This window comes from Monodon monoceros, unplaced genomic scaffold (assembly GCF_005190385.1).
Source record: "Monodon monoceros isolate NGI ecotype Baffin Bay Population unplaced genomic scaffold, NGI_Narwhal_1 Super_Scaffold_7, whole genome shotgun sequence".
Classification (NCBI taxonomy): domain Eukaryota; kingdom Metazoa; phylum Chordata; class Mammalia; order Artiodactyla; family Monodontidae; genus Monodon; species Monodon monoceros.
In genome coordinates this window covers 97,114,885-97,140,464 of record NW_021703784.1, presented here as the reverse complement: position 1 = coordinate 97,140,464, position 25,580 = coordinate 97,114,885, and the positions used below count along the sequence as shown (strand labels likewise).

Sequence of the window (25,580 nt, the reverse complement as noted above, 5' to 3'; positions counted from 1 at the left end):
GTCATCAAATTTGAGTTCAAATCTTGTCCTTACCCATATCATTTATTCTTTCAAAGGGTGTTTCCTCAGCGGCCAAAAAACCCTGTAGGATTGTGTTGGGGAGCAAATAAGAGAAACTGGTACAAAACTGAAACTCACGAAGAACTTGCGTTGGGAATGCCTGCCCTCAGGGCGGTCTACACCGACCACGGATCCCTGCATTCACTTCATCACAGGGCTAGCTAGAGGGGCGTGATCTCGCAGGTGATGCCCTCAGTTCCGGACTTTTCGGCTCCGGAAGTCCTGGCGGTAGCACTTGCCGAGTGGGTCCTGCTTCCTCGGTTGTGCCCCTCATCGCCCCCCGCGCGGTTCCAACGCCGCAGTTGTGACCAAGAGCTCGGCTTCCGGGCGCGGCTGCGCGAGGAGTCCCGCGGGGATACCTGCGCGGTGGGGGCCTTGGAGCTCTGATGGATCTGCAGGCTCCCAGGACACGGATAGGGAATGAGATGTTGGGGGAGGGAGTTAACAGAGACAAAACCCTTTGCTGCCTGTATTAGCATCACAATCTGGGCCATGCCTGATTTCCCTGGCTGCCTCTGCAGGGACATCCATCAAACACATGCCCTCCTCTCCACTTTTCTGCTAGGTTTGTATCAGCAACAGTCTTTCTACCTTTAATCTTCACAAGGTGTAGAGGGAAGAGTACTGCTCAGCAAACCTGGGCTCTAGTCCTTAACTCTCCTTTTTATTAGGTGCATAAGTGCTTGGGCAAAATATTTATCTTTCCTGTTCCTTAGGTTGTTTTTCTGTACAATGAGATAATATATTTTCTGTGTATCCCCCATGTTCACACCAAGTTCACACTCTGAGAACTGAAATCGGGTTATACAAGTTTAAAATATGCTGTAATCAGGTCCCCAAACCGAATATATTAGAATCCTAACTTGAGAGCCATGTCCATGATTCCATGATGCCGGGTACTATGGAGAACTTTTTTTTTAAAAACAACTCAATAGTCTGTAAAGGCACTGTGTCTGTGTCTGACACATAGTAGAAGTGAATAAATGAACAAAATGTTTTCTATTCAAACTCCCTCGTTTATACTGAGTCCCAGTTTAAGAATATAAATGATTTGCTTTGATGGCTAACTAAAGACAACATTATGGTAAGGGAATGTAATTAGCATTTGTTGAGGCTTTAGGTGCTTGGTCTTTTACATATTGTATAATTTATTGAACAAATTATCTGTTAAGCATCAATATGTGTCAGGTACTGGTCTGACATATTGGGGATAAAAGCAGTGAAGAAAAAATATTTCTGCACCTCATGGAGCGTACCTTGTGGGAAGGTTCAGGGTGAAGGGAAGTGATGAGTGTTAGTGTTAGGAGGTCAGGGAGATGAACAGGATCCAGCGTAGGAGGTAAAGAGTGGCCAGAAAGGTACCTGAAGAGCCCTGGAATCTAAGAAAATTATGTTAAAAGCCTCCTGGATGGTCCATTAAGATGAGGACTGAGCATTGCTCATTAGATTTTGCAATACGGAGGTCACTGCTGTCACCGACAAGAATAGTTTTAGGGGCAAGGTAGAGGCCAAACCCTAACTTGGAATGGATTCAAGAGAGAATGAGAGGAGATAATTTGCGAATACTCAATATGGAAAGTTTTTTTTGAGTTTTGTTTTTAAGGAAAGAAATGGAGTCATAGGTAGAGGGAGAAGTAGTCAAGAGGTTTTTGTTTTGTTTTAAACAGGAGAAATATTAACATGCTTTACACACTTGTGGGAGTGATCCAGAAGAGAGGGAAAAACTGATGTCATCAACTGAAGTGAGGATACAGTGGGAAGTCTTTTGACTGTGTCCCCTGGAACCTGCCTTTTGTTGGGCACAGTCGCCTTTACGTCTTTAACCTCTTCACAAGAAACATTCTGTACCTCCTTGGCCTGAAAAACCTTGCTTTGTTTTGAGGGCGATACTTTTCTAAGCACTTGCTCACTCTCTGGAACCAAGAGTCCTCGGGTAGGTGAATGATGAGAACATTTTCTGTGAATTCTGCTGAAACTTCAAGACCCATACTGCCCAAACCGGCAGCCACTAGCCACATGTGGCAGTCAGGCCTTTCAAATGTAGTTCGTCTGAACTGACATGTATTTTAAGTGTAAAATGGTGTGCATTTAAGTGTAAAATGCACACCAAATTTTCAAGACTTGATATGATAAAAGGAATGTAAAATATCTAAATAGTTTTGAAATATCTGGTTAAGGAAATATATTATTAAAATTAATTTCACCTGTTTGTTTACTTTCTTAGGGTGGCTACTAGAAAATTTTAAATTACACACATAGCTCATATTATATTTCTATTGGATAGAGCTATTCTAGATCTTTTCACTCTCCTATAAACCTCTTCCCTCTTTCAGCTCATTTTCTTGATGCCTTTTCTCTACATTTACATAAAATCTTAACAAGGCCAAAAAGGCACTATGTGAGCTGGTTCTGCCTATCTTTCCAGCTTCATCCTTAATCGCCTTCCTTTTTTTTTTTTTTTTTTGCGGTACGCGGGCCCCTCACTGTTGCGGCCTCTCCCATTGCGGAGCACAGGCTCCTGACGCGCAGTCTTAGCGGCCATGGCTCATGGGCCCAGCCGCTCCGCGGCATGTGGGATCCTCCCGGACCGGGGCACGAACCCGTGTCCCCTGCATCGGCAGGCGGACTCTCAACCACTGTGCCACCAGGGAAGCCTGACATCTCTACTTTAATGTCTCATAGTTATCTCAAACTCAACTTATTCTGAATGGAATTTATCACTTTATTCAATCCTGTTGTGTCTTCTAGATTTTGTATCATTGCAGGTGTCACCCAATTGAGAAATGGGGGGATCATTTTAGATTCTTCTTTTTCCCTTCATACTTTATGTTTAATCAGTCAACAAAACTAAAACTTACCCTTTTTTCACTGCTTGTCTGAGTCACTGCAGTAGTTATCCATTACTCTCACACACACTCTAGTTGTTCGTATCAAATTTGTCCTTTCTAATGCATTTCCGTCTATTTAATACTTTTTCAAGCATAAATCCAAGCTTATCATTTCCCTCCTTAAAAGCTCTTCGGGGGGGACTTCCCTGGTGGTGCCGTGGTTAAGAGTCTGCCTGCCAATGCAGGGGACACGGGTTCTAGCCGTGGTCTGGGAAGATCCCACGTGCCATGGAGCAACTAAGCCCGTGTGCCACAACTACTGAGCCTGCGCTCTAGAGCACACGAGCCACAACTACTGAAGCCCACGTGCCTAGAGCCCATGCTCACAACAAGAGAAGCCACTGTGATGAGAAGCCTGTGCACCACAACGAAGAGTAGCCCCCGCTCACTGCAACTAGAGAAAGCTTGTGCGCAGCAACGAAGACCCAACACAGCCAAAAATAAATAAATAAATAATTTTATTTTTTAAAAAAGCTCTTCAGTGGTTTCCCCGTCTGCGAGGTACAGTTCAACACTTTAGTCATCGTCTTTGATGATTTGACTCTATCACCTGGTCTCTTCCTACTTCTCCAACTCTCACTCTTAACCTATTCCTCCCTGTTATTATGCTTTAATGATATATATTTATTTTAGCTACTGGAATATACTATGATCTTTTTCACATTTCTGTTTTTGCATGAGCTAATCTTTCTATTCCAAATGTCCACCCACCTTGCAATCTGCTTCGTAAACTATGATTAATCCCCTGCTCAGAGGTCACATTCTTCGTAAAACTTTATTCCTTCTTATTTCCCAATAGAAGGCTCATTATCTTTTCTGTGCTACTTTTCTCATACTTCTGTTAATACATGTATCACACTGCAGTACTGATTTGTTACCTGTTTGTTTCCTCCCTTAAAATAAAAACTCTTCGTGATGAAGCACCTTATTACTTTTTGATACGCCAAAGTTTAATATATTCATTGGCACACTGTGGACAAATTAATGTATGTAAGCTAAGCTTAACATTCTTAGAACCACAAAAACTTAATTTGTATTATTAGATAACAATTGATGAAACCTCTTGAGAGACAAGGCAGAAAACGAACAAATAAGAAACAGCAGCACATTTAAAAGAGAGCTACACACATTCACTGGCATGAGTCATATTGCTGAGCAAGGCTTTCTGAAGTTCTTTTCCACATATGAAGAAAGGATGAATCTGAATTCACAACAGATCCTTGGGACATTTTCCTTAGTATGGAAAAGCAGCCTGTTTGCTTTGAAAAGCAATTGAACAGGTGATCCAAGCAATGAGAAGAAATAAGAAGGGGGAATGAAAGGGAAGAAAAAACAGCAGAGACTTTCAGGGCAGAAAGGAACTTTAATGAGAGGAGCAGTCAATGAAGGGACTGAATTGGATGACTTCTGATTCCTACTTTGCTCAGGTAGCTAGCTCAGGTAGAAGAACTCAGACTGAAATGTACTCTTTACGTGTAGAGGCATAAATTATTTAAAATTCTCCTGAGAATTATACAACATCATGCTCCAAGCCTGTGTAGCTTGTACTCTAGAGACAGTCGCAAGTCTTTTTTTTATGGTCTCTTACAAAAGCTCCATTAGGAAGAGGTGACAGCTCTTCAGAGTACCTGGAAAATAAATCCTTCCTTGTAATAATATCATATTTAATTAGAGAAAAGCTTTCCAATCGGAGCCTACAAAAATATGTGTGAAGAATTTTCTGAAATACTGAAAAGAAAAATTCAACTTGTTTTGTATTTTCTCTTGCACAAAATCTGTGGACTTTGTAGCAGCTTTGTTACACAGATATATCATCAGGGCTCACATCAGGTAAGAGCACCGGGAAAATTCTCACATTTCTAAGGTTTTTTTTTTTTTTTTTTTTTTTGCGGTACGCGGGCCTCTCACTGTTGTGGCCTCTCCCGTTGCGGAGCACAGGCTCCGGACGCGCAGGCTCAGCGGCCATGGCTCATGGACCCAGCCGCTTCGCGGCATGTGGGATCTTCCCGGACCGGGGCACGAACCTGTGTCCCCTGCATCGGTAGGCGGACTCTCAACCACCACGCCACCAGGGAAGCCCCTCTAAGGTCTTTAAAAAGCACTCTCAGCTTCCTCTGTAACAGCTGTATGATCATCTTCATTTTTGTGACACTGAAAAAAAAATTAACTTCTTATAAATCACATTATGATTCCTAAAATCATACATGTAGTAAGTACTTAGTTTGTTAAAAATATAAGCAATACTAATGTTTATAGAATAAAATGTTAAAGTGCCATCTGTCCTCTTTCTGTTCCATCTCTACCTCAACCCACTCTCTTACTTGCTATTGAACCACTTGTAACTTTTGGTATACTCCCAGGCTTTTTTTTTTTTTTTTGGTACGCGGGCCTCTCGGTGTTGTGGCCTCTCCCGTTGCGGAGCACAGGCCCCGGACGCACAGGCTCAGCGGCCATGGCTCACGGGCCCAGCCACTCCACGGCATGTGGGATCTTCCCGGACCGGGGCACGAACCCGCGTCCCCCGCATCGGCAGGCGGACTCTCAACCACTGCGCCACCAGGGAAGCCCCCTCCCAGACTTTTATAATAAAATATTTATGGTCTTCTGCAACATGAACAGATGCCGGCACCCCAGAAGTCACCTTGTCATGACATTCCCAATTATTACCCATTCCTTCCCTTGAAAGTAATGCCGTTTTGACTTTTAGGTAATCAATCCTGTCTTTTCTTTCTAATTTTACCAACAGCTTCCATCCCTCCCTAAACATTATAGTTTAGCTTTAGTTTTGCCTGATTTCACACTTCCTATGAATGGAATAAAAAAGTATGCATTCTTTTGAATTTGCCTTTCAATATTCAACATTATATATATGAGATTGATCTATGCTGTTAAGTGTAGTTATTGCTCATTTTAATTTCTATGTAGAATTTTTTTCTCAATATATTCACCTCTCACTGAATGCATTTCCACTTTGGGACCATTATGAATAATACTGATATATATGTTTATTTTTTTCCCTGGAAGTATATCTCGCTACATGTGTACACACAATTCTGTTGGGTATATAACAAGGGCTGAAATTACTGATCGGGTATGCACAGCTTAACCTTCAGTAAATAATGCCCCAAAGATTTTCAAAGTTGTTGCAGTAATTTATATGCCAATTAGGAGTGTGTGAGAAATTTCTTTTATCCATAGTCATTACCATCACTTAGAACTGTACTTTGAAATTTAGTCTTTCTGTTAGGTACTTAACATCTCATTGTAGTTTTATTTTAATGTTATTTTTGAAATGGCTGGATTTACGTCTGATGCTTTGCTATTTTCTGTATGTCTCATGTCTTTTATGTTCCTCCTTGTTTTTTTTTTAAATTAAATACTTTCTGTGTATTATCTTAACTTCTTTGTTAATTTTATTTTGCTATGATTTTGGGAATTTTCTTAGTCACTGGTCAGGGATTACAATATGCATTTTAACTTCTCACAATCTGCTTCAGATGAATGCTAATTTAATTCCAGTAAAATACAGAAACTTTGTTCACATGTAGCTGTATTCCTTCCCCTTCCTCTGTGCCTTTGTAATCTTTGTGTATGCCTTTATTTCACCTTCATTTTTGAAGGATAGTTTTAAAGGATATAGAATTCATGCTTGACTGTTTTTTTCCTCCAGCACTTGAACTTGCCATCCTCCTACCTTCAGGCCTCCGTTCTTTCTGATGAGTCTGCTGTTATTGTGGTGACACTGCACATGAAGTCATTTTTCTCCTGCTGCTTTCGAGATTTTCTTTTATCCATTTGGCTCTGAGGCATCTAGGAGTGAGTCGTTTTGTGTTTATTCTAAATGGAGCTCACTGAGCTTCTTAGATGGATAGAATTTTTCTTCAAATTTGGGAAATTTTGGGCCATTACTTCTTCAAGTTTTTTCCTTGTCCCCCCACCTTCTGGTATTCTCATTATGCATATGTTGGTGCACTAGACAGTGTCCCCCAAATCTGAGAGGCTCTGCCCATTTTTGTTTTCTGTTCTTCAGACTGGATGATCTATATTGGTCTATCATGTTTGCTGATTTTACTTTCTGTCAGCTCAGATTTGCTCTTGAGCTCCTCTAGTGCGTTTTTCATTTCAGTAACTGTATTTTTAAATTCCAGAATTTCCATTGGGTGCTTCTAAATAATTTCAATCTCTTTTATTGATATTCTTATTTATTAAAAGATTAACAGCTTCGTTGAGGCATAATTGATATACAAAGAACTGCCTCTATTTCATGTGTACTATTTGATATATACAAACATAGTGATACCATTGCCACAATCAAGGTAATAGACATTGATACTCTTATTTGATGAGTCACTGCATCATCCATTAATTCTTTAAACATGTTTTCCTTTAATTCTTTGAAGTCTTTCTTTGTGAAGTCCAACATTTGTTCTCCTGTCCCCTCAAAAAAACTGTATCTATTGATGACTTTTTTTTTCAAGTGTATGGGACACTATTGCCTGTCCTTTGCATGTCAAATGTTGTTGTTGAAAAATGAATATTTTAGATAACATATTTTAGTGACTGGATTCTGATCGCCTCAGCTTCCCTCTGGAGTGGTTGTTATTGCTTTCCTTTGTGACCTGCCTGTACTAATTCTAGTGGAGTCTGTGTCCCCTGCAGTGTGTGGCCTCTGATATATCTGCTTACTTTTTTCTAGTTTTTAATTATTGTTTTTATTTTTAACCCTGGTCTCCTAGGGTTCTCCCCTGGGTCAGAATAAGTGGGCAGCCAATGACTGCTTAGAGGTCATGCTTAAACACCTTGTTATGGGCTGAATTGTGTTCCCCCTCAAGTTCATGTTAAAGTCCTAACCCCCAGTGCCTCAGAATGTGACTGTATTTGGAGATAGGGTCTTTAAAGCAGTAATGAAGTCATAATGAAGTCATCAGGGTGGGCCACAATCCAATATGATTGATGTCCTTATAAGAAGAGGGGATTAGGACACAGACACATACAGAGGGAAGACCATGTGATGACACGGAGAGAAGAAAGTCATCCAAGAGGCAAGGAAAGAGGCCTCTGAAGAAACCAACACTTGCCAACACCTTGACCTTAGAATTATTCCAGCTTCCAGAATTGTGAGAAAATAAGTTTCTGTTGTTTAAACCATCCAGTCTGTGGTAGTTTGTTATGGCAGCCCCAGCAAAGTAACATACATCTTAAGCTAGTCAGACTACCACACTTTGTCAATGAATCAGTATAGCTTAAGGAAGGTATTCAAAGTTTAGGCCATTTGTGAATCTGTCACAGTTTTTATTTTGTGTTTGCGAGGCCTCTTATTCAGCCAGGAGTGAGAGCTTACTGGGGCCCTCTCCAGTCTCCCTAGTGCATGCACACTCTCACCCAAATTTGTAATATTCCAGGCCACAAGGGATAAATAGGATACTATCAAGGCCCACTTTGGCTATCTTTTTCTCAGAATCTCCCTGTTAAGTTTCTGGCTGGTTGCCAATTTCTTGCCTCAACAAATATCGTAATCTTAGTTAGGCTAGGTGTTATATTGGCTTTTACAGATTGTCTGCAATGGAGATCACTATTGTTTTAATACCCCTGGTCATAAAACTTTCTTTGCTCTGCTCCAAATAAAATAAGCCCTCTCCAGCAGTGGTCCTCACAGTCTGACTCACTCAGGTAAACTTCTGCAGAAAGGAACCTGGGGCTGAGGGGGCAAGCTGGAAGGAACTAGAGCCGCTCCAAGCTAAAATGTCACAGACATCCACTGTTCTTACCCAAGGTTCAGTAACTTTTCTTAAACAAACACTTCTCAATTTGTTATATGCTTTGGTAAATTTCCAGAATCTTTAAAAGGTCGTTTATTGACAATTTTGTTCAGTTTTTTTTTTTTTTTTTTTTTGCGGTACGCGGGCCTCTCACTGTTGTGGCCTCTCCCGTTGCGGAGCACAGGCTCCGGATGCGCAGGCTCAGCGGCCATGGCTCACGGGCCCGGCCGCTCCGCGGCATGTGGGATCTTCCCGGACCGGGGCACGAACCCGTGTCCCCTGCATCGACAGGCGGACTCTCAACCACTGCGCCACCAGGGAAGCCCTGTCCAGTTTTATAATTTCTTTTTAGGGAAATCTGCCATGTCCTCACCCAGCCATTCTGGAAGCCCCACCATTCCCTTTTCTTAGAAAATCCTTTTTCATGTAGTCTCATAGTTACTTATGCACTTCAGTTAGTCTCTGCTCAGAGGGTCTTCCCTTACCATCCTATGTAAAATAATCTTTGCCTTACCTCCTTACTGTGTTTTGTTTTACTCTATAACACTTCTCCACTTCCTGAAATTATATTTGTTTATTGTCTTTCTCTCCCATTGGAGTGCAGGCTACTTGATGGTTGGGATGTTGTTCTGTTAATCACTGCAACCTGAGTGCCTATTACATGGCCTAGTAAATAATAGGCCCTCCATACGTATTTGCGAAAGAATGAATAAGTGTTAGATATCTCGTTTTTTTAAGGTTGAGAGGAAACGTCTCATCAACTTTTGTGGGATTGTGAATTAATACAGCATTTTGGGATGTTATTAAACTTGCAATTACACTTCTAGGAAGCAACCACCTACAGACATACTAGTCTTGTATGCAAAGATATATGTAGTGGGATGTTCACTGCATCATTGTTTATAACTTAAACTGGAAAGAAGTTAAATATGCAGCAGCAATAAAGGAATGTTAAAATAAATACTAAGGAAAACTATGATGCATTGTTTACATATGCTTACAGTGGAAAGATGTTCATGACAGCTGAGAAAAAAAGCATGTAACAAAATAAGATGATCACACAATTAGTAAGAAAGAAAAGTGCATGTATGTGTGTGCATGCCTTTTTGTATAGATTTTGATATGTGAGCATGATGGGGACTATATTAAGAGGAGAATAACATTTTACTCTACAATTCTCTTACATTTTAATATTCAGTTTCACATATTACTTTTGTAATTTTATAAACAAAAAGAAAAAGTTTAAAAAGTGAAGTAAATATTATCACAAATTCTATTTTTATTAGTTCCAAACATATTGTATCAGAACACTTCATCTCCTCCTAGAGTGTGCTTACTAGAAACCTACATCTCTAGATTTGCCAGAGGGTTACATCAAAACTTACCAGACCAACACAGCCGAAGATCGTGTATGTGAAAGCAATACACAATTCCAAGGGGTAGAAGCCCAGTAAAACACGTGAAATTTCTCTCCCAAGTTTCTGAAACCAGAAAATAGGGAGACATGTTGCATTATCATCTTTTGTAAAAATTAGAACAATTTTTTTTATTGAAGTATAATTTACAATGTTGTGTTAGTTTCAGGTATACAGCACAGTGCTTCAGTTATACATGCATATGTGTATATATGTATATGTGTATGTATATATATGTATATATATATATATTCTTTTTCAGATTCTTTTCCCTTATAGGTTATTACAGAATATTTAATACAGTTACCCATGCTACACAGTAGGTCCTTGTTGGTTATCTACTTTATATTCAGTAGTGTGTATACATCAATCCCAGACTCCTAATTTATCCTTCACCCCCTCCCTTTCCCCTTTGGTACCATAAGTTTGTTTTCTCTGTCTGTGAGTTTATTTCTGTTTTGTAAATAAGTTCATTTGTATCTATTGAGATGATCGTATAGTTTTTACTCTTTAATTTGTTAATATGGTGTATCACACTGATTGATCTGTGGATATTGAAAAACCCTTGTATCCCTGGGATAAATCCCACTTGATCATGGTGTATGATCCTTTTAATGTATTGTTGGATTCAGTTTGCTAGTATTTTGTTCAGGAGTTTTGTGTCTATGTTCATCAGTAATATTGGCCTGTAATTTTCTTTTTTTGTGTGGTATCTTTATCTGGTTTTGGTATCAGGGTGATCACGGCCTCAAACAGTGAGTTTGGAAGTGTTCCTTCCTCTGCAATTTTTTGGAATAGTTCCAGAGGATTAGGTGTTAACTCTTCTCCAAATGTTTCGCAGAATTCACCTGTGAAGCCATATGGTCTTGGACTTTTGTTTATTGTAAGTTTTCAAATCACAGATTAATTTCAGTATTTGTAATTGGTCTGTTCATATTTTCTATTTCTTCTTGGTTCAATCTTGGGAGATTGTACCTTTCTAAGAATGTGCCCATATCTTCTTGGTTGTCCATTTTACTGGCATTTAGTTGCCTGTAGTAGTCTCTTATGGGCCTTTGTATGTCTGTGGTGTCAGTTTTAACTTCTCCAATTTTCTAATTTTATTGATTTGGGCCCTCTCCTCTTTTTTCTTGTGTCTGGCTAAAGGTTTATCAATTTTGTTTATCTTTTCAAAGAACCAGCTTTTCATTTCATTGATCTTTTCTATTGTTTTCTTAGTCTCTATTTCATTTATTTCTGCTCTAATGTTTATGATTTCTTTCCTTCTACTAACTTTGGGTTTTGTTTGTTCTTCTTTCTCTAGTTGCTTTAGGCATAAGGTTAGTTGTTTGAGATTTCTGCTTCCTGAGCTAAGTTTGTTTCACTATAAACTTTCCTCTTAGGACTGCTTTTGCTGCGTCCTATAGGTGTTTTGGATCGTCGTGTTTTTGTTTTCATTTGTCTCTAGGATGTTTTTTGATTTCCTCTCATTTCTTCAGTGATCTGTTGGTTTAGTAGCATATTGTTTAGCCTCCACGTTTGTGTTTTTTGCAGTTTTTTTCTTGTAGTTTATTTCTAATCTCATAGCCTTGTGGTTAGAGAAGATGGTTGATATGATTTCAATTTTCTTAAGTTTACCGAGGCCTGCTTTGTGGCCCAGCATGTGATCTCTCCTGGAGAATGTTCCATGTGCACTTGAAAAGAATGTGTATTCTACTACTTTTGGATGGAATGCTCTATAAATATCAGTTAAGTCTGTCTGGCCTAATGTGTCATTTAATGTTAATGTTTCTGGCCTGTTTCCTTATTGGTTTTCTGTCTGGGTGATCTGTCCATTGATGTAAGTGGGGTGTTAAAGTCCCCCACTATTATTGTGCTACTGTCAATTTTTCCTTTTATGTCTGTTAACATTTGCCTTATACATACTGAGGTGCTCCTATGTTGGGTGCGTGTATTATATATTTACAATTGTTGTATCTTCTTCTTGGATTGATTCCTGGATCATTAGGTAGTGTCCTTCTTTGTTCCTTGTAACTGTCTTTAGTATAAGTCTATTTTGTCTGATATAAGGATTGCTACTCCAGCTTTCTTTTGAGTTCCATTTGCATGGAATCCCTTTTTCTATACCCTCACTTTCAGTCTGTATGTGTCTCTAGATCTGAAGTGGGTCTCTTGTAGACAGCATATATACAGGTCTTGTTTTTGTATCCATTCAGCCAGTCTGTTTCTTTTGGTTGGAGCATTTAATCTGCTTACATTTAAGGTACTTATTGATATGCTTGTTCTTACTGCCATTTTGTTAATTGTTTTGGATTTGTTTTTGTAGGTCTTTTTTTGTTTTGTTTCCTCTTTTGTTCTCTTCTTTAGCATTATGTTTGGATTCCTTTTTCTTTTTTGTGTGTATATGTATTATACATGTTTGGTATAGCAGTCTATGTATATATCCATGATTGTTTTAAATTGCTCACTTCTAAATTTCCAGTGCATTTAAAATATCCTCTATTTGTACTTTCTTTCTCTCACAATTACTAGTTTTGATATCATACCTGTGTGTGGATGATTTCCTACTTTTACTGTATGTTTGCCTTTACCAGTGAGCTTTCCCATTTTGTAATTTTCTTGTTTCTAGTTGTGGCCTTTTCTTTTCTGCCTAGACAAATTCCTTTAGCATTTGTTGTAAAACACGTTTGGTGGTGCTGAATTCTTTAAGCTTCTGCTTGTGTGTAAAGCTTTTGATTTATCCATCAGATCTGAACAAGAGCCTTGCTGGGTAGGGTATTCCTGGTTGTAGGTTTTTCCCTTTCATCACTTTAAATACATCATGCCACTCCCTCCTGTCCTGCTGAGTTTCTCCTGAAAAATCAGCTGATAGCTTTATGGGAATTCCCTTGTATGTTATTTGCTGCTTTTCCCCTGTTGCTTTTAATATTTTTTCTTACCTTTACTTTTTGTCAATTGATTACTATGTGTCTTGGCATGTTCCTCCTTGGGACTCTCTGCGCTTCCTGGACTTGGGTGACTGCTTCCCTTCCCACTTTAGGGAAGTTTTCAGCTATTATCTCTTCAAATATTTTCTCTGGCCCTTTCTCTTTCTCTTTTCCTTCTGGGACCCCTATAATGCAAATGTTGGTGCATTTGATGTTGTCCCAGGGGTCTCTTAAACTGTCATTTCTTTTCATTCTTTATTCCTTTCTATGGCAGTGATTTCCACCAACCACTCTGTCTTCCATCTCACTGAACCGTTTTTTGCCTCATTTATTCTGCTTTTGATTCCTTCTAGTATGTTTTTCATTTCAGTTATTATATTCTTCAACTCTGGTTGTTCCTTATATTTTCTTTGTTAAAAACTTCTTGTAACTTTTCCCTCTGTATATACTCTCCCTGAGTTCTTGGATCATACTTACAATCATTATTCTGAACTACTTCTTGTGTGACTGCTTATCTCCATTTCACTTAGTTGTTCTTCTGGGGTTTTATCTTGTTTCTTCCTCTGGAGCGCACTCCTTTGCTGTCTCATTTTATTTAAATTTCTATTTGTATTTTTATGTACATGGTGGGTTAGTTACATTTATCGACCTTGGAGAAGTGGCCCTCTGTAGGGGATGTCCTATGTATCCCAGCAGTACACTCCCCTCTCATCATCCAAGGGCCAGCGGCCAGCTGGTCCCAGCGTAGTTTCTGATCTGTGTTGTAGAGTCATTTCTGCAGGCTGTAGAATCATAGTTTTCTTGCTTCTGGTGTCTGCCACCTAGCGTGTTAATAAGCTGGTTTAGAGGCTTGTACAGGCTTCCTGGCAGGAGGGGCCAGTGCCTGCCTACTGGGGGGTGGAGCTGGGTCTTGGCCCTCTGGTGGGCAGGACTGTGTCAAGGGGCATGTCTAGACATGGCTGTAGGCTCAGGATGTCTTTAGGCAGCCTGTCTGCAGGTGGGTGGGGCTGTGTCCCCCGCCTAGTTAGTTGTTTGGCCTGAGCCATGCCAACACTGGAGCCTACAGGCTGTTCAGTGGGGCCAGGCCTTGGCGCTAATGACCAAAGCAAGATGTTGCCTAGAGGAGCGTTCATGCAGAAAAGTGCCCAGTCCTTATGTGGTTCTCTCAGCTAAGAACCCAGGAAAACCTGAAGAAGCAGAGAGGAAGCACATGGAGATCGGCCCTCTGCCCAGATTGTGGAAAAGCCCAGAGGACACACTGCCCTCACTTGCATTGTTATCTTTAGTAAGTGCAGATATGGTCATGGAAGGAGCTCCTAATGTGAGAGTCAAGGAAAAGGGAAACAGAAGAATAAATAAGCCTCTTTCACCGTTTGACTTCCGCAGGCATTCCTATGCCCGTGCCTTCTGCGTGCTTTCCTAGCTTTCATTCCTCCAATTCATTATCTACAGCTTTCATTCTTGATCTTCATCACTCAGCGGTCTTGTCTCAATTCTTGCAACGCTTCATCCTCATTCTCTTCACTAGAGTCTCTGGCACAGCTCACTATCCAAACTCTTCAGTCAACAGGACTTAGCTATTCTGTCTCCAATGATAAGACGGCTACCAGGAGGTTTTATCAAGCGATTCTCATCATTAAAACAGCCATTATTAATTACAAACTTACTTAAATTTACGTGTGTAAAAAGCTCACACAGAAACTGCTATAGTATCAGATGGAAGAATGAATAAATTCGAAAAGAGAAACATTTCACTCGGAAGTATAAGGTGATTGTGATTTCTGGGATAAATAAAGCACATCCCTTTTGTTGCTGTTGGAAAGGTACTTTCAACTACATATGGCGATGATGATTCGGTACTAAGCCTGAAAATAAATGTAGTTTCTGTGCTGGCTGTGGAAAGACAAGAATGATATTCTGACCTAGAAAGAATAACATCATAATTCTCTCTCCTTCAATTCCTTCATCTTCCCCCCTTTTTCTGTTGCGTTTATTTAATGTCTTTTATATGCAAGAAATTATCAGGTGGTAGAGATTAGATGGTAAGAATGAAATGACAAAAAATTCCTGATTTCTCAGTTTATATTCAATAGAAAATATAGAAAGATAATATAAGGTAACATATGATAAGGTTAAAGATGTCCAAATGGATAAGAACTTGATCAACAATTATACGGGACAGGAGACTCACCTTAAGCCATTCATACCTAGGAAGGCTTTGTAAAGAGGTAGGACCTTTGAAATAAAGACTAAGGAAAATGAAGGAGGAAAGCAATATTCTAGGCAGCTTTAGTTTGTTTCTTTGTAACCTATTTTGTTTCAGAAAGAATTTAATAACATAAATTAAGAGTGTGGGGCTTCCCTGGTGGCGCAGTGGTTGAGAGTCTGCCTGCTGATGCAGGGGACGCAGGTTCGTGCCCCGGTCCGGGAGGATCCCACATGCCACGGAGAGGCTGGGCCCGTGAGCCATGGCTGCTGAGCCTGTGCTCCGCAACGGGAGAGGCCACAACAGTGAGAGGCCCACGTACCGCAAAAAAAACCAACAATAAAACGGTAAAAAGAGTGTGACAAAATACTTAAGAAATGGAGACATTAAAAAAAACAGTAATAAGGCTAAATTATATATCACATGACCTACAGTTTGATAATGTGAGCAAAAAACTGAATGCAAGAATGAACATAACATTTTTTGAGAAAATGATAAAGCAAGTTTAATTCAGGTAAAGTGTTCATTCATGATGATATTAACAGGAAGATAAAGAAAAGACTGTAGGGAGTTTGAAATGGCAAAGTAAAGAATTCTCATTTAATTTTACTGACAGAAACATAATCATAGCATTTTAGGTGGGAAGTACTTGTGACCTCTTAGTTGGCAAGACTGTAAAAAGTAATTTTGCCCACACTCCGTAATTTATGTGTGTTAGTGTTATTCTCAGACAAACCCTTCCCCTGAAAGTGGCAAGTTGTGTGCCAGAGAAGTTCAGATAGGAAAAGAACAGAAAGAGTGACTGAGTTCTCAACACATAACTTAAGCCTCTGAATCCAGCTAAAGTCAGTAAGTGTCCTTTTTTGGGAAGTCAATTTGGGCTGTATTTCTTGTCACAACCAAAAGATCCCTAATTAATAAAAATGTAAGTAAATGATAAACAGTACTTGGCAATTGGGAAGACAGTGAAAAGATAAGGGTGAGGATTACATCAAGGTTTTGAGCCTAGGACACTGAAATAAGGGAGTCTTGCAGTACAGTACTTCTGAGGAGGTAAACATTTTCCACTGTATATACACTGAGTTTGAGATGACGATGACAGAAGCATATCCAAGTAGAAAAGTCATTAGAACATTAGAACAACAGGCTTGGAGTTTGGGAGAGACAGAGCAGTTAACTAGTAGATATGTGATAGCATCTTCTCTGTTACACATAAAGAAACTAAAGAACGGGGAAGTTAAGAAACTTGTCCAAGGGGTCACACAGTTAGTGAATATGAAAGGTAGTATCTGAACAAAGGCAGTCTAGCTCTGGATTTATTGTATGAGAAGTATTTTTCAGAGGCATGAACTTTTGGGGATAGCTGAACCTACCTGAGAACACTGATAACTTGATGAGTTTGTGGATTTAGCCAAGCCACTTTTTTATGTTAGAAAGATGGCATATGAAAAATCTTGTAAAATATTGGTTGCCTTAGAAAATGTAGGTATATAATTCTATAAGGCCTCTAGGAAAAGACAGTATCTAAATTCATTTTGTGTAACTAATCACAGTAAACGAAGCTGAAACTTGTGTTTGGGAGATTGTGAAATTGATCATTAGTACTGAGTTCATGTCAGACAAATACAGTGTAAAATGGTTTGTAATACTGTTTGCAAAGGTAAGTCTTGGCAATTGTCCCATATTATCTTAAACTAAGATGATAAGCTTATGAGTAAGAGTGGTAAGCTAAAATAACTTGAAACAATTCTATACTTACTAATTCCACCCCTCCCTATCTCTGCCCCTGAAATAAGAATTGAAGATACGTAGATTGGATTTCCAGGGCAAATGAAACATTTTCTTACAATTTACAGGGAAAATCTGATGCATGCTTATTTAAATCAACACATCATTCATGACAGACAATCTATTTGGAGGTATTACTGCATCTTCTCTCATCATCTTATTGTCTTCTAGGCTTTTGTTCTCCATGTTTGGATTCCTTCATCTAATGGTCCCCTTTATAATATACTGCAGGTATGGAGAGAGGGTCTATAGCGGAGGAGAAGGAAGTTTATCCCTCATCTAGAATGAGCCTTCTACTCAGAATTATTTTGAGTTAAAATTTCAAATTGTTATTTGTTTTATTCTGTTGTTCAGTAACAAAGAGGAGCTCCACTCCAATCCGTTCTCAATTTAAATGGAAGATTTTTATAATTACTGCTGAAGTCTTTTGCAGCACTAATATTCTGCTATTCCGAATTTAAAGTCAACACAACTGAAATAAATCTACTGTAATATCAGTAAAGATATTCACATTCACTGGAGAACGTTACTATCTTAAAAAGAAATATAATTATTTTTCTGGTACAAAGTATGTGATTGGATGTTTAATTAAATGGAAGCAAGGCAGATTCATACACATTTGGCATTTGAGGACTTAAAGCAAAATTCATGTGAGACACAAAAATAGGCTATAGATGAAAATAGCTATGTTAAACCAGAAATGAGTAGCTGTATACAATTCCAACTACTAGACGCCATCAACAGCAGAATTCTTTTGTTGATTTTGGGGAATGGTTTTAACGTCTAGGATTATACTTTTCTTTCATTAAGAGAATCATCCTAATGTGTGTATACCTGTATGTATACATACACACGTATGTATATATATATCCTACTATATATATAACTTATCACTGAAGTCTTCAAATTTTTTACTTTATCTTAATTGGGCATGTCAAGATTTCAAACATCCTATTAATATTTACAAAAAAAAATGTTCGAGTTATTTTTGAATTAAAACTTTCAATCAAGAGCTTACTACTAAATCAAAGAATTTCATGGGGGCCAAAAAAAAGCCTTATTTTACCTCCTCAGGCTTCAAAATCTCTGAAAAGAATAATTTTGAAATTAAGATGTTCCTATAGAATTGGTCACTTACCGCTTGTCCGTAACTCCTATACGACACAGACTCAAAAGAAGACAACTCCATTACTGTTAGAGCCACTGCAATAACTGCAACAATTATGCATGAGATGTTCATGACCATAGTACATGTAAGCTGAAAAGAAGATACAGGGTTATTACACTCAGAATAAACAACTTGGTTAAACAGTTTGTATTGCTGAAAAAAAAAATCTAGTTAAAACTTTGATCTAGTTTCTGAAGCTTTAGAAGTGTTGGTATATTTGCCATCAGAGTAAAACCTTTCTCTGGTTTATAAGAAACCCAGTTAATCTGGAGGAAACATTGAAATGTCATCACACCAATACGTGTCACCCTTCCATTTGGGCTCAAAAGTATTATATTTTACAATCTTCTGAGTCAGTTGGAAGAAACGCTTATAATAGATGATTTGAACAAAAGGAGTTCCACTGTAAAAAGAAAAAAAAGATGAAAAATGACTGCTTGTAGAAACAGGCCAAATAGGATTCAATGAATTTTAATCCTGGGTTTTCATTCTCTAGGGAAATCCATCAATATCTTTGGATATTAGTTTTTTATCTGTACAATTATGAGAGCAGACTAATTAATTTCTAAGGTATCTTTTAGCTCTAAGAGTCTAAGTTTTTTTTCCTTCCCAATATCTTTCCACCTGTACTATAGATGGATCTTTATTCTGAACAGATTTTCTGTTTTGCTGCAAGGTACAATTGTGTTCCCAAACTGGAGTTAGGAAAATGAAGTTTTACAGCAGAATTATGTCTATATATAAAGGCATTAGGTCCTATTACATTTTTTTCTAACGGTAAAACTCACGCAATGTTAAAAGAAAGTAGAACACCAAACCAAAAAAAAAACTCCACACTTAAACTTAGAAACTTTTATATAATATGATTGTAACTAATACAGCATGTTTATCTACATTAAATTATATGCTCCTAGATTTTCAATTAATTCCTTCATTTATTTTACAGGTAGGGTAGATTCCTTCACTGTTTAATGCCCACTGTCTTTTCACTAAAACCTACTTAGCTTTGTGACAAGCGATTTCTAGGGTACCGTAAACATTTTAACTTACCAGGCATGGAGATGGATGCCTTGCTACTCTTATTATGGAGACTCCTGAAATGATAAACTGGATATAAAAACATATATTTATAAATACTCATTGACAATGCTCATCAACTTAAAAAATATTTTTAATAACTTGCTCTTCTAAGTCAATTATTTTTAGAATATTAAGAGTAAAAAAATATAAAGAAGTTTCAGTGGAAGAGGTGATGACAAGTTTATATCATATAGTAATGAAGATCACAGTATGGTCACTAATAATAGAAACATATAGGGGACAGTGGGCATAATTCAGACAGTGGGTTGTGGAATATGCCAAAGACGACTTAAGCAGTCCTGAATCAGGGACCAAGTTTGCTTATATCTGCGCATGCTTTCTGAACTCATTCGATTCTTACTTCTAATGCTATACTTCCTATTGAGATGCTGTCACTGATTATAATTACTGTGTATGAAACCAGATGTAAAAAAGTAGTCCATGAATCTCTTCCGGATGGTGTTTGTACAAAATACATCTCTTAACCGAGACTGCAGCCATTATTAGCCTAAGAGCTGCTATTCATGTTTTTGCGTTCGTCTTGTTAAAAAGAGGTTCCATTATTTCATACCAGGCTACTTTGTCTATTTCCCAGAAGTGTAAAGCTATGTCATATTGTTTGAATGTGGGCTGCACAATCCCTGTGAAATACTCCTTTTGTCTTATCTGTTTTAGTGGTTTTGACAAAGATCTAAGTCAAAGGCTAATTTGTGGAAAAACAGCATTCATACTCTACACCACATACGGGAAGGCCACACTTGAAGCTTACTAATTACTCAAGGATCACTTAAGTCTACACACTCAACACTTCATTCTGGAGCAAAATTGAGATTTCTAAGAAGGTACACAGTGAAGGTAAGAACTGGTTCAGAATACAAAGTGAAAATACCTTGTGAATTTTAAACTAGTGCTAACTAGATTACCAAACCACGTGCTTTACAAAATGCCTTTCAAAGTTTGTGACCTAAGTGAGAAGTTTTGCATTGGATTATATTTAATTGAAATTTTAGACAACTTATTCTAGAAGCTAACCATGCTATTTTTATAACAAGAATGATTAAAAACATTGAAGGACAGGAATCATTTATCTGGATTTTATCTGCAAATTTACCATTTTTCTCCTATTAGTTTACAAGGCAATGCTTTGACACCTATAAGCCAATGTACAAAGGCAGTGGCTCTCCTAGAGGCCACTGCTTCCTTTATAGCCCTCTCAAAGGGTGGCCATCTTATCTCCTACTGCCCTTCCATCACCGGTTCTAAGCACGGGTAAGCGGTCTCCTCGCCCCTTACTGTTACTTCCAACCATTCTTTCTCCTCCAGCTTTGAATCAGATGTCACCAGATTCTATCACCCACTATCCCTTCTGGTTAAAGTTCTATCACCCAGTATCCCTTCTGGTTGAAGTCATCTACTGACCCCTTGGTCACTCTTCTATTTCTAGGTGATTTTAATTCTTTTCTAACCTTTTCTCTCACACCTCTTAATCCTTGGTAATTTCAGAGTATTACTTATATGATCTTTCTTATAACCTGAGCTTGTAGTTCTTTGACTTTCTCTCCTCTAGTCCTTTGACTCTATCTTATTTCAGTCACTCACTCCCATGTTCATTCTCTTGTACTTATTTCAGTCAATAGGTGCAACACCTTCCAAATCTCAATTTTAATGATCTCACTCTGTCCACCACCTCCCATCTTTCTAGCTCACAACCTGCAGTATTGCAACTCTAACAATCCTTTGACCCCATCTGGAGCTATAATCTGAGCCCCTTACTTCTGTTATATTCTTTCCTTCACCAGCTTCAATCCCATGGTCAGCTATTAAAAATGCTCATTTTTATACACTCTCAACTCCTTTGCACCTTTCTTGTTTGATCACAGTTGTATGGTTAAACCAGAATCTTGATTAAATGCAGTTGTCCTTCTTACTACATGCCTGTGTCCATCAGCTGAACATGGCCTGAGAAAGATGTACATAACCATCTTGACCCATCTCACTAGACAATCATGTTCTAAAAGCTTAAGTGAGTCCTTAATGCTGCATGAAAGTCATACTACTTTTCCACAATCCATATACTCTCTCTTGCTTTTCCTAGATGACTATTTCCTATTCTCTTCTCTCTCTTCAAACAACCAATCCATTCTCCATTCACACTCTCAGATCATGATCTTGCTTCCTAAATTACTGAGATATTTGAGGTCATCAGAAGAAAAGTTCCACAAGCTCCCAACACCCGACTACCTACCTATAAAATTTGTCCTTTCTCTCTGGCCCTCTACCTTCCCTCCTGTTACCTGCCTGGACACTATTTACATTAAAGGTGGATAATTTTTTGTTGGGGGCTGTCTTGTGCATCAGAGGATGTTTAGCTGTATCCTTGGCCTCTGCTTACTGGATGTACACCCACAGCTGTGAAAACCAAAAATGTCATCACCAAATTTCCTCTGAGGGGAAAAATCACCTCTAGTTGAGAACCACTGCTAGAGATCAACTGTCCATACTCCTAGTTATTTGTGTATTAAAACGCTTCATTTCTTGCCTACCCAAGTCCATGATTCTAATAATCCCTCCCTCCCCCCATTTATCTCATATATCATCAATTTTATCTCTTCTGGTTCAGTCCCTTCAGCAAAAGACATGAAACAACCTACTGAAACAAATAAGCAAACCCTGCCCTGACCCAAGTTTCCCTCAACTACTACCTCATTCCTCTATACCACATTACACCAAAGCCCTTAAAGGAGTTGTCTGTATTTGCTGACTAATTCCTCTCCTCTCATTATTTTTTGTTTTTTAATTTTATTTCATTTTTTAAGTTTTTGGCCTCCCCCACGGCATGTGGGATCTTAGTTCCCTGAACAGGGATCGAACCCACGCCTCATGCATTGGAAGGCAGAGTCTTAACCACTGGACCGCTGGGTCTCTCTCATTATTTTTTAAGCCAATTCCAATCAGTCTTTTGCCCCACCTTCCGATGATACTATTTGTCATGCTTACTACTGGCCTCCATATTGCTAAACCCAATGGTCGATTCTCAGCCCTTGTCTTATTTGACAACATAACACAATTTAATATAGTTGATCTTTCCCTATTTCTTTGTTCACTTGGCTTTCAGGATGTCATACTCTGCAGACTTTCCTACTACCTTATGGCTGTAAGAAACCACAGAAGAGTGCAGGTGATGACAAATTTAGAAAATTTGTGAGTATAGACTCATTGTGTGAGGAACCTAAGGTAAAGACCCTAAATACGAAAATTAACCATGCTAATGGAGATTATGCTTAAGATCCTGTCTTTCACACATCTAAGGACAATCCAACCTATGGTTGTCATTGTGTGTTCACTCCTATATCTACATCTCTTGTAATAGTACTGGTAAATTAAAGGTGCTTAAAAAATACTTGTTGAAAAAAGAAATCTGATTTTGAATAAATTACCAACATGGGATTTAGTTACTTAGCTCTCCTGAAAATTTTGTTTAGAAACTGTTCCCTATGTTCCACTAGTGGCATGAATATTATTTACTGAATGATTAAATAATATAAATATATTCTACTTACAATAATTCCCCATAAAGAACATCCTGTTTTGTAAGTTATAGGTTCATATGTCCCAAAGACTCCTTTAATTTGTCCCATATACAAAATCAATAGGAGATGCCACATGAAAACACTAAAGAAGCCAATCATAATCTGGATAGCCTATGATGAGAAGAGAATGCTATTAGTACCGAGACCATGTAAGTGATAACATAATTCCAAAAAGTGCTGACTATGAGAAACATTCAACATTTTTTTTTTACAGAAGATGAAAGTAAAATAGAAACGCACTTAACTATGAAATTTCTGGATGGGTTACTCCAAAAAGAGGGCCCTTACCAGGAAGTACTGAGATTTACCAAATAGGAATCAGTCATACTTGGAGCATCAGATTGTTCAATAGTAATTCTGGTGAATCCTCACATAGAAAAGTTGACAATCTGACTCCACTACTGGCTATCCTCCCCACCTAACAAGTAATGACGTGACAGGAGAATACTGAGGTTACTTCTTTTCCTTCAAGGCACATTTGGTATGGATCTTTTTTCACAAGCATGCTGGGGTGAGGTAGAGTCAACACAGAGATACAAAGAATACCCAAAGTAGACTTACTTGCACAAGGTCTTCCTATTGGTCGAGGAGAATTATTACTCAACTTTAATTTCTAAAAAGACAATTATAATCCCAGTAAATATGTACCAGTAAATTTCTGAATTTATATGTAAACTGATATTTCAACTATGAATCACATTTTTAATTACTCTTTAAAAATTTCAGAGGATACATTATCTTCACTTCATAAACTTTAATAGGAAGCTATTTAATGTTTTAATTTTAATGGTTCCAGTTCTTTGTAAAGCAAGTAATCTACGAAACATAAATGCAATTGGCTCATATTAAAGATATGGTTTAGAGACTTTTTTTTTCATAGAAAACCCACTTTTTTGGGTAACAAACTTATGCATTTAGATTCAGATTTTAAGGTTTCCTCTGAATCAAATTTGGAAGAATGAAATTATTTTCAAAGGTTCTTTGGATCTGACTGGGAGAAAATCCTTTACTAGATCTCAAAATCCTTGAGAGCCTGGAATTTAGTTGTTCCACTGTTGTCACCAGCCTCTAACATGGTGCCCAGCATAGAGCAGGCACCCAGTAAATACCTCTTGAACAAGCACGTCAGTACCAAGAACATTAATTCCACATGACTTTCTGTTAACTATAAGAGGAGGGAGTGGGTGTGAGAAATAGTGTCTACTTTTATATGGACTGCAGCTTTTCTATATAAAACTAAGAAATACCTAAGTAGCCAAATCTTGTAAAGGGCTCTTACAAGAAAGCAAGGCTGCTAGTATCTGGAGAAGGACAAAATGACTTTTCCCATTTAAAAAGTATTCTTAACCTAGAGCCAGTGAATGGGTTCTAGGAGGTCATATGCTTCCCTTTCCACACACATAAATGAGTGCCAAGGGTTATGATGTGTATATGAGTCTGGGGAAAAGATGCAGAGCTTTCTTCCTATGCCCAAAGAAGTCTGTGACTTGAAAGAGGTTAAGAATCTCTGCTGAACAAGTCAGGTAAGAGACTTAGATAACTGGTCTACACAGTAGCCAAATTCGAAGGAGAAGTTCACATCCAATGGGAAAAATTTTTTTCCCCCTCAGAAGTGATCTTTGAAATTCCTTGGTGTTTATTAAGAGAGCTAGATAAACTCTGTCTATACTTCAATAGAAAAGACAAATTAATAATAATAGTCCTACTGCATAGACATCAATATAGTAATTAAAAAGATCAGCGATACATCTCTCTCACACTTAAAAAAATCTTTTTTTCTTTTATTACTTTTTTGATTTATCCATTACTCTGTGTATATTGATTTAGTCAGTACACATATCTAAGCACATATTTGTTTATAAAGGGCAATGAGATCACATTTGTAGAAGGCTATCAATATTTTTTTAAAAACCCAAAAACATTTACCCTTTTGACTTAACCAAATCTGCTGCTCTCCAGATTCAAGAATATTCCTTATTAAATAGAAATAGTGCATGATCCTGAATTTAGCTAAAGTGAAGTCTCACCCCTAAAACAAGAGAATCTGCTGTAGAGACTTTTGAACAACACGCACATAGAGCCATACTACCAGCATTGCCTCTAGATGATTATGTCTCTAATCTTTGGCGATATTTTTATTAGCAAACGTCTACAAAAAACAGTACAAAACACATATACACGCTTTGCTCAAAAGAAAGTACTTGGGCTTCCCTGGTGGCGCCGTGGTTGAGAGTCCGTCTGCCGATGCAGGGGACGCGGGTTCGTGCCCCGGTCTGGGAAGATCCCACATGCCGTGGAGCAGCTGGGCCCGTGAGCCATGGCCGCTGAGCCTGCGCGTCCGGAGCCTGTGCTCCGCGACGGGAGAGGCCACACCAGTGAGAGGCCCGCGTACCGCAAAAAAAAAAAAAAAAAAGAAAGTACTTAAGTTCATTTCTTTTCTTATGGTTTTGCAACCACCTCCCCAAACTCTGAAGCAATCGCTTTTCCATGGCTTAATTGTTAGAGGCAATTTGTATCCACCTGTTCTGAATAACAGTCTCCATAACTGAAAAGCCTCCCTCTATGACTAAAAAATATTGGTATATTACAGATATTTTCTCTGAGTAGTGAACAGTGTCTCTGGATGATAAAGTATAAAGAACACCTAAGGAATAGTGTTAGAGGATTTTCAGTAAAGCTGTTCACAGTTCATTTGCAGTTCATAATCAATTCAGTGTAAC

General features: G+C 38.4%; 1 protein-coding gene across 1 annotated transcript; it reads right to left on the bottom strand.

Annotated features, from left to right (window-relative positions):
• Positions 1-221: 221 nt before the first annotated feature.
• On the bottom strand, positions 222-24,944 carry MS4A13 (membrane spanning 4-domains A13). The gene is made up of 6 exons (XM_029209407.1): positions 24,888-24,944; positions 22,831-22,971; positions 19,241-19,297; positions 18,161-18,280; positions 10,093-10,188; positions 222-452 (listed from the first exon to the last, which is right to left on the bottom strand). Exons 1-6 carry the CDS (start codon positions 24,942-24,944, stop codon positions 222-224), a joined length of 702 nt encoding a protein of 233 aa, XP_029065240.1.
• Positions 24,945-25,580: the final 636 nt, after the last annotated feature.